This window comes from Pygoscelis adeliae, unplaced genomic scaffold (assembly GCF_000699105.1).
Source record: "Pygoscelis adeliae isolate BGI_AS28 unplaced genomic scaffold, ASM69910v1 Scaffold387, whole genome shotgun sequence".
Taxonomy (NCBI): domain Eukaryota; kingdom Metazoa; phylum Chordata; class Aves; order Sphenisciformes; family Spheniscidae; genus Pygoscelis; species Pygoscelis adeliae.
The window spans coordinates 36,829-46,951 of record NW_008825115.1 but is presented as its reverse complement, the minus strand read 5'-3'; the positions used below and the strand labels follow the sequence as shown (position 1 = coordinate 46,951).

The window sequence follows — 10,123 nt, the reverse complement described above, 5'->3', positions numbered from 1 at the left end:
ATCCATTCTATAAGCACAAAAGCAATCCTGTGGTTATTTCTGACCACATAAATACATCAGTTGCAGAGATCGCTTACAGTTACAGATCTTCTTGCAGAAACTTTTATAGTGGCACTTGTATAGTCAGTTGGTCCAGTGGCTTCGCAACACCTATACACACATAGGGACAGGTAAAAAGAGGCAAGATCTTTATGGGCCAGCAGCTGAGCTTACTGCATAGCAAGGCTGATGTACAGTATGACATCTGCAGTAATAATACCAATAAATTAGATTAAAACAATTCAGATATACTTCCCATAGTATGAAAGGCAGCATTCACAAAATCGGAAAAAACACTATTCTATTCAGATTGCATGGCGACAAACAAGAAGGTGTTTGCCACAGTACAGAATCAACGCACTTTCAATGTCCAGTATTATTAGTAGGTTGTGGCACACTGATATTTAATTGCCATGCAAGGGTAACACCCTCAGACATTTTCCTAGGAATTGTCTTGATTATCAGTCAGAGGGTAGAGAGAGCTCCATCATCAAGAGTCAGTAACTGTCATTTCTTTGCTTGGGAATAGCTGAAAGTGGTTGCTTTATTCCAACTGATGGCAGACATTCCAGTTTAGTTAGCCACGCAGTTGTTTTGTGAATAGGATTAATCACACAGATTTATGACATCCATGTTTTTGCAAAAGAGAGCAGGTAGTTTATTTCTGGTTTTCATACTTCCCTTCCATCAAAGGGGGCATACCGAGAAGTGTGGTCTGAAAGCAAAGTATCACTATCTCTTAAAATGAAACTCCGGGTCAGCTCTCCAAACAACCATAGAATCACTACAACAGAGCTCTACCTTGCCTCCACTTAACAGGTACAGAATTCACAATAATACTCTGAGCACACCGGTGAGAGCAAGAACTACGTTATGGAATGATTTGTGAGACCATCCTCACCAAATAAAAAGCCTGAGTTTCACATGCCTGAATAATACCACCACTTTTTTTTTTCATGACAAAAGGGTCAACTTAAGCAAAAGTGGATATTCTACAGATTAATTAAAAAAAAAAAAAAAAAAAAGGGGACCAATTATTTTTTCAGTGTTTCATGCAAAACCAACGTGAGAGCAAGAACTACGTTATGGAATGATTTGTGAGACCATCCTCACCAAATAAAAAGCCTGAGTTTCACATGCCTGAATAATACCACCACTTTTTTTTTTCATGACAAAAGGGTCAACTTAAGCAAAAGTGGATATTCTACAGATTAATTAAAAAAAAAAAAAAAAAAAGGTGAGCAAGTGACTATTCAGTGTTTCATGCAAAACTCAACTCAATCATTCGTAAGTTTTGACCGGGCAACCAGTCAGAGACAGACTGTTAAAATAAGACTCCAAACTGAAAAACCACTGCACTTGCAATAAAGCTGGTTTCAAACTGGCATTTCTAACTCCACTGGCCTCAAAGTATTTTTTTTTTACAGTAGTTTCAGTTGTCCAACATGAGTTACAAGTTGCTGTTCCACAGTTAGCGCCACTCTTCTCCTGTGAAACATACTTCAGGCTTTCAGACTATTCTTCTCTTGTTCCACAAAACTTTGGAGTGAAGAGCTGACAAGTCTATCCAACGGCTTTAGTTTTCCTCTAGACTGCATTCCTAGGTGTGCCATTGTGAGTCACTGCTTTCATATTTGAGGCGCTTGATTGATGGTTGCAGATTCTGTGGGAGGCAACACCTACTTCAAAGACTTCATGAATGGCTTTGCGGAAGCAATGAAAATTGTAGTCTATCAGACCTGTCAAGGAGGGGGAAGGGAGAAGAAAAACTGTGCTCAGCCTGGCACATTTACATAATCAACAGAACTTCAAAATAAATATAAAATGTTTCATTTAACCAACAGCTATTTTGCTACTTAATTTAGTATGAATTTGGATTCAGAAGATTTAACAAAGTTTTACTGATGCCAGTATTTATTTAGACTGTCTCGGTTTGTAGAAAAAAAAAAAGTACTCATTTGGAGTGCGAGATGTATATTCATAATTAAACAGCAGGTGAGGGGACAACACAAGACTTTACCCCCAAAAAACATGCTAGTACAGCATCACTTGAACGTTATCTTGAACTTTGTCATTCATATATATATCATAACTGTGGTGCGAAACTTTTGAGATCAAATACAGTACAGTTATTAAAAGAACACATGTGCTTTTTCTCTTTTTAGAATGCCAAGGTAAGTACGGTCCCCATGTAAGTCAAATACTTTGACATTAGGGCCTACACTGTCATTTCTACCCCATAACATATGCAAGACCATTCATACCGTCATCTCCTACAGGTCCAAGCAACTATATAGTTGGTTAGACCTGCAATGTATTAAACACTTTGTTCTAAGTTCCTACCACATACTGTACTAGCCTACTGCTGTTGATTTCTTCAGTCATACATTAAAAAAATTACATCAACGCAACACATGATAGAGAATATGGCTATTCACGATACAGCAGCTGTCAAGCAGAACATAAGTATTACTCCATTCTATTGATTCCACTATAGCAGATGGTAGTGACACAGGCCACATTAGCTACACAAGTCATTTCAGGAGGAGGACAGCGACTAAAGCAATGAACCACAAGGATAAAAATAAGACCTCTTTATACCTATCTCTACGAAAGGAGAAAATTCCTCCCACAAGAAATTAAACAAATTTAGTTACACAAATATCAAGGTGACTTGTAAAGTCATATTAATATTTTATAGTTGATAAAACATTAGATAAAAGCCGTTCAATGGGGAGGAAGTCCTTACCTTTGCGCTCAAAACTCTCTTCTCTAAGAATGCAAACTAATGCCAAAAACTTTGTTACTTCCTTTAAGTACAGGACCGTTGTGTTATTGAGCTTGATAATTGCCATTGACTCTTTATCATAAGCACTTCCAGTGCCATCTTCCTTTAACCTAAGAAAGAACGAGTTAACCCAAGACATAATCTAGTAGACATGCATATGTAACTTCAAGACAAATACCTGTTAAATGCAGTTAGAAGAATATCACTCATACTGAACAGTGAGCAAGTGAAGAACCTGCAGTGCAGGTCTTAATACTATCGTAAGTAAGACCATTATCACACCTTAAGTTTCTCAGAAAAGCTAGACCTAAACAGAGTAGAGGGCTTCACTAGATACTATCCATCTTAGATGAGCAGTTAAGAGCAAGCTATTAGCATGCATTCTTTTGATATCAAACTAAGAGCTGTGACTGTTTAGTCAATACTGTTTTCAGCTTACAGCTGAGCATTCTTAATGGAGGTAGTATAGTACATTAGTTATAGCGCAGTTTACCTTCAAACCAAAGAGTCACTGCTACTCACTGTTTCACTGAGTTTACAGTGCCACAGTAAGGTATCAAGTGATTGGTTTGAAGATTCTAATGCAGGACTTCTGTGTAGAAACATCAATGGAGTGACATCTCAGCAAAATTACTTTTGGTAAATTAATACAAAGGCTTCCTTAGTGAGGGCGGTGGCGGGAAGGGGTGTGCAACAGGGAGCAGGACACTTTTTGGTCTTAAGCTAAACCGGTCTGCATTTACAAGAAAAGATCAGGATGCTGCTTTCTATCTGCAAGTTATTAGCGTTAGTTAAATTACTGTAAAAGCAAAAGATGTATCACAAGCTACTTCTAAGCACTCACTCCTGAAAAAAAAACCACAAAACAAACAGTTACACAACCCTGGGTTGACCCATCAGGAGACAGACCATTAAACGTTGCGCTGTTTCTTGGCAGCACTGTACTTTCCAGGCTACAACCACAGTTCTAAAATAAGTTACCGCTTCTCCAGAGCCACATCAGAAATCCGTTGTGAAGTATAATTTAGCCGTAAATCATGAGAAACAAGCACTATATGCATCCCTCAGAGAAAATCAGCAAGAGACGAGTTGACCTCACAAAAGCTATTCTGTTCAGATAGTGGCAAGTCTCAAAGCAATGTGACTGCAAGTTACGCTTACAAGCTATGGCATGCTGTCAACCCCAGTTATTTGCAGGTGTTAACATACTTGCACCCACCATGCCAAACAAGACACAGCAGTATTCATATTTTACATGAAACACTTGACATTTGTAAATGTCAGGTGGCTGTCTATGGCCATGCGTTGAAGAAAACAAACGGAGTACAAATGCTCGATCCAGCTGCCAAATCATTTGGCTTTATTCTAGTTACTTACAGAACCAATGTGCTCTACAGACCAATCGATAGCATCTTGCTGGATGACAAAGCCAGCACCACTTACACAGTTTGTAACCTATTCTACAACTTTTAAGGACTTTTTCCTAAGAGTATTCATCACTTACCCATATATACAGGAAACATCTATCACTACATCAATCATGTCACAGCACAACTCATATGACTGCATGTCCACAGGGGAACTGTCTGTTGCGATGTAGATTTTGCTGACTACATCGAAGAGAAAAGCTTTTTCAATGCCTGAATTCTTCAGAAAGAGAAAGAATTTGGATGAATTTTAAAAATAACTGCATTTTTAAAATGTCAAGTAGAATTCATACGCTTTCACATTCTTAACAGCAGGAAATGGTTTAAACATAACCAGTTTAGAGGCTTAAGACAGAATCAAGATTTAGAGCATATAGTTTATAAATACAATACCCTTGATTGCCATAGCACATATCACCCTCACCTTCTAGTTGACAAAAAATAGAGCTGGGGACTCAGTTAGAATTCTTTTTAGTTTATTATTTACCAGATCATAATTAAGGTTACATTTTACTGTGCTTCCAGAACTCAAATTCGGCAGTTTTCCTCTTCTGTGGTTCTGTTAACTCCAGAAGAGCCACACGTTCACATCCACCTGATGGACCAGGCTCAGAGACGAGTTACTTCATAGTAGTATGCTGACACTTAAATTTTACACTTGTAGTATCTTGGCAGTTCAGTTTCTGTGTGAGGCAGTTGCCATATAGTTTAACATGCAGAGCAAATAAAGTCAGCTTCTAAACTTATGACTCCATGAGAAGTATCACATTATGGCAGTTACGGGTACGGAAAAGCACCAAGTCAATTGTACCACCCCATTTGTAACTGAGCACTTTGGCAAAGTGCACATGCTCATACTAAGTTCAGAAGCCTTCTGCTGTTAAGTTACCACATATACACTATGGATTTCTGGCAAAGCTTAATTTCTATTTATACACCAGAAGCATTCCTAATCGCTTCTTCCTAGCTAGTCTGAATACCCAAGGCAGTGTCCTGAGGACATCCAGACGATCCTTTCAGCATCAGGGCCACGCTCCATACCCTCATGGCACTGAACAGGGTGAGCATTAACGTGCCCTTTATCTACTGGGCCAGGTTATTACGGACAGTCCTCTGCCAACACAGGAAACAAGGATTCTACAGTAGCATGGGGCGACACATCTGACCTGCACAGCTCCTCTCAATTGCAACTGTTTTTTTCCATGTTGTCCACATGCCTGCAACAGCCTCACAGACATAACTTAAATGACAGGCTACTTCAGCCTTGTCTCTAGGGTGTTATTTTATTTGATTTAAAGTATACAGCAGCAAATTTCTAGGTCACAAAATCTATAAGAAATGCAAATGCTAAAAGAATAAGGGCAAAAGTCTCACAGGCCACATGAAATAGACAATTTAGTTCAAGGCCAAGTTCATATTATGAAAAAAGTCTCTTGCCAGTACAACTACATTAGACTACTAAGTGCCTTAGCAGGCTAATCAGTATATCGTGCTGGCAGAAAACTTCCATATCAACAGTTATAACCAGCCAAACTATACTTTGTCAGTATTTAGAGAAACCTGCACAAAGCACACACCAGTACAATTTAGCCATGGTAAAGAGTTTCTAATGCAGGCAACCGGGCCAGCAGAGTACACCAACATGAGTGCCACCTGAATCTCCCAAGGGCAGATCTAGCCAGCGTTCCTTAGCAGAAGGACTTGCTTTACCGTTCCGCGTATTTCACTCCAAGTTCTGTTAGATTAACACTTACTGATATAAAGATATTTAGTAGATTTTCCAGCGTTGGCAGTTGCGGAATGAGCTTCTGTACCACCTTACTGAAGGCTTCAAATATTGAATGGTCATAGATACTGGTCAAATAAAAGCTGAGATGACGAGGGAGGGAAAAGGAAGAAAAAAGAACAAAGATTCAAGAGTATTTCAGAATTGTAATAGAAATGTTAAAGCTATGTTTTCTAACATTCAGGCCTGATGATTTAGCTGGGATGCCTTTATCACAATATACCTGGCCACTACACCAAGAACCTAATTTCTGAGCGTCTGGAGTAAACATGAAACAGACTTTCCCCGTCCCCAGGAGATGGGAGAACAGAGAGAAAAATTTGAACATGCTTTCACAACACACTTAGCCTGCAGAATGCTTATCACAAAGGTGTTAAATGCTTGACTAGATTTCTTTAAGTCCCGTTCCTGGCCTTCCACTTTGTTCACACTAACACCAAGAAATACTGGCAATATTTAAAGGCTCCAAGAGAATCAAAATAGCAGTAAAAACAGAAAAGATAGCTTGTTTTAAAGGTGTCAGTAGAAGACACCTTAAAAGCGAGCCAAATATCAAGTAAGAGACTAAGCTTTTAAAACCAATCACACTGAAAAGTCAGTGCTAGCCAGGACTAGAAGGCAGGCAGCTTCCCCTCTCATTCCCCTGCTCCTCCAGGTCACATATACAAATTCAGCCTGCTATGCTGAATGAAAAGTATGCAAAAGGACCTTGAATTATCAGCGAGTTTATGAATAAATCTGTTGATTGGAATCTGATACAGTAGCCTGCCTTATTTTAGTCAGCCTAACAGCTGAGGCTCGGCCATAAATTCAGCAGCGTATTTTATAACAAGAGTTCGTGCAATATTAAGAAACTAACAAGGCCTTGCTCTGGTCTGTCCACTATTACATCTAAGAGTCATTAGTCTGTATGCATATCAGCAACAGTAGAATCACATATGCCAGAATCTTTAACTCACCTAAGGTGAAGTTTTTCAAGCCCAGCATCCGTAAGGTCATCATTAGCCCTCTGATGAATATCCCTCTGAGTTTCTATTTTATGGTCATCTGATAAACCATCAACTTTATGAATAAAAACTTCAAAGTTCATTTCTGGGTTGACCTTGTAGGCTTTTGAAACTGTAATGTGGAGTCTTGTTAGAGCTTCCATGTAGTCATCCTGTAAATCAGTTTTGGCAGGAATGAATGACAAGGCTTTATCTCCGATAACTATTCCATTCTGCACAAGAGCAAAATATTTCAGTGCAAGAACTTCACTTCACTTCTGTAACTAAACAGAAGTATGGGAGAAGAGAATACCTTGGAGTGTCAGAAATCCAAGTAGCTTAGATTCTGTTATGTAAATTAAGTTGCATTACCTATACAAGGCTCAGCCACACAAAACTAGGCTTCAGAGCAAAAGGCGGCAGCAATCTCCAAGACGGTCCTAATAACCAGGTGGTCTCCCACGGTGCAATTCCTAAGTTCATTAGAAGCTACCAGATACCCAATAGTACCAGTACTTGAAAGTGAGGTCAGAAGCGTGCTCTTTTTAAATGAACTCCATAGCAGTCAACAGCAGAGGGAAGGGATAATTCAGACCACCTAGCACAGCAGGTTCTCACTATTATTGTAGAAAAGGTAAGTTCAGAGTACTCGCCCCTTTCCGCTCTCTCCACCGGGAGCATATGTTCCAGTCACTTCACAAAACTAAAAACCACACACCAAAAGTCAGATTGCCAACGCATCCTTTCATACATAACAGATGTTTTATGAACTTATTTAAAAATACAAATTATTAGCTTCTCGATCATTCCTCTTGCACACAAAGCAAAAAGAAAACTTCCTCGTGATTCTTAGTGATTTGTATTTACCTGGGCATCAATAACATATATTAGAGCACCTGTTCCTCTGAAGATCATCTCATAATCAAATGTTGGATCAAAAAAGTCCATCTGTCCAGGAAAATCCCATATTTGGAAATTCACAAATGAACTGTTGGAAATATCATCTTTGTAGATCTTGTTGGTACTTTCCAAGAACAAAGTCTCATTGGGAGACATTTTGTGAAACACCACCTGTTAAAAGAACACAAATAATAGTCTCGACTTTATCTTACTAGAAGAGATTGGTAAAAGTTCTGCGACTTGAATCTTACAAATAGGTTTGTCCATTCTGAAGTGTTCAGTTTCCTTTTGGTAAATAGTCAGCTTCCTGCATCAGCTAAGGAAATAACCTACCCTCAACCAGAGCCAAGCAACCACATACAGTTAAACATTTTCACAAGTCTAAATAACACTACTGCCTAAAGACACAGACATCCTAGTTACTATTTCTTCCTTGCGAGTCTAACACAGTATTTTCAAATTCTGCTATATTAGCCAATTCAGATCTGGTATAAAGCCACCATGTTAATTAAGCAATGGCAAGCTTTTAGGAACTACTTCTTTCCAGTCTTAGAGATTCCTAAAGGAAACGTTGCTTTTAGTCTGCTGTCAAGTGCTAAGACAATATAATCAGACTGTTCCTAAACTACAATAAAAATGTACAAAAATAACATCTCAGTTTTAGAGACCCAAGCAGCTACGTAGTTTGCAGTCTATTAACAACTGAATTATGTTTGCTGACCCTCTCAAGTACCCTAAAGAAACAATGAAAGCTTTCACGCTACTTGGTAAACGGTTTAGCTGCAGTGATGAAAAACATACTCATTGCTAGTACTCAAAAAGCCCCGCTGGGATTTTAGCCCTTCCCTGAACAAACAGAACTAGCATGTAACCCCACAGCAAAGCAGCCTGTAGCAAAGGAAGTCAATTTTAACAGCGAACATTGCACTAAAGCAACTCAACTGTATATTACAAAAGTTACTACAAATGTAAGGTGGTCGAACGCTAGGACTGCAAAAAGAAAGATGTTTCCTATATAGCACTTGGTAATTTTTTTTTTTTTTAAATGTTTCACACACTTACAGAAGTCATCCATTGAAGAGACCTAGTGCAACAATCTGTCAAAAAAAATGCAAGACAAACAACTCCACACCCAGCGTAGTTAATGGATTGTTTAGTGAGGTTCAAAGTAGCACGTCAGCCTAGATTTTTAAGGGAAAAAAATTCAGTTCCTCAAGGCAAACGTTTGAGGGAGTCAGGATCTAAATGAGGTTTTAAACAGCAGGACATTTGTATGGAAAAGTAAAAACAGTTCTAGATACATAGCGGCTGTATTGCAAGAACTAGAAATTCCTCAGGGTTTGCAGCACAGTTTTAGAATCATAGAATAGTTTGGGTCGGAAGGGACCTCTAAAGGTCATCTAGTCCAACCCCCCTGCCATGGGCAGGGACATCTTCAACTAGAGCAGGTTGCTCAGAGCCCCGTCCAACCTGACCTGGAATGGTTCCAGGGATGGGGCATCCACCACCTCTCTGGGCAACCTGGGCCAGTGCCTCACCACCCTCAGCGTAAAAAATTTCTTCCTTATGTCTAGTCCAAATCTACCCCCCTTTAGTTTAAAACCATTCCCCCTTGTCCTGTCGCAACAGGCCCTGCTAAAAAGTTTGCCGCCATCTTTTTTATAAGCCCCCTTTAAGTACTGATAGGCTGCAAGAAGGTCTCCCCAAAGCCTTCTCTTCTCTCTAGGCTGAACAACCCCAACTCTCTCAGCCTTTCTTCATAGCAGAGGTGTGCCATCCCCCCGATCATTTTCATGGCCCTCCTCTGGACCCGCTCCAACAGGTCCGTGTCCTTCTTGCGCTGAGAGCTCCAGAGCTGGACGCAGTACTCCAGGTGGGGTCTCACCACAGCAGAGCAGAGGGGCAGCACCCCCTCCCTCGACCTGCTGGCCACACTTCTTTTGATGCAGCCCAGGATACCATTGGCCTTCTGGGCTGCGAGCGCACATTGCTGGCTCACATCCAGCTTTTCATCCATCAGTATCCCCAAGTCCTTCCTGGCAGGGCTGCTCTCAATCCCTTCGTCCCCCAGCCTGCATTGATAGCAGGGGTTGCCCCGACCCAGGTGCAGGACCTGGCACTTGGCCTTAGTAAACCTCATGAGGTTCACACGGGCCCACTTCCCAAGCTTGTCCAGGTCCCTCTGGATGGCATCCCG

General features: G+C 40.2%; 1 protein-coding gene across 1 annotated transcript in view; it reads right to left on the bottom strand.

The window, feature by feature from the left end:
* Nucleotides 1-1,156: 1,156 nt before the first annotated feature.
* RRAGC (Ras-related GTP binding C) overlaps nt 1,157-10,123 on the bottom strand; it is a 15,106-nt gene continuing 6,139 nt past the window's right edge. Inside the window, exons 2-7 of the mRNA XM_009328204.1 lie at nt 7,894-8,097; nt 7,000-7,199; nt 6,009-6,123; nt 4,332-4,474; nt 2,789-2,937; nt 1,157-1,778 (exon numbers count right to left, since the gene is read on the bottom strand). Of these exons, the coding sequence (XP_009326479.1) occupies nt 1,627-1,778; nt 2,789-2,937; nt 4,332-4,474; nt 6,009-6,123; nt 7,000-7,199; nt 7,894-8,097 (963 nt within the window). The 3' untranslated portion in view covers nt 1,157-1,626. The remainder of the gene's footprint in view (nt 1,779-2,788; nt 2,938-4,331; nt 4,475-6,008; nt 6,124-6,999; nt 7,200-7,893; nt 8,098-10,123) is intronic.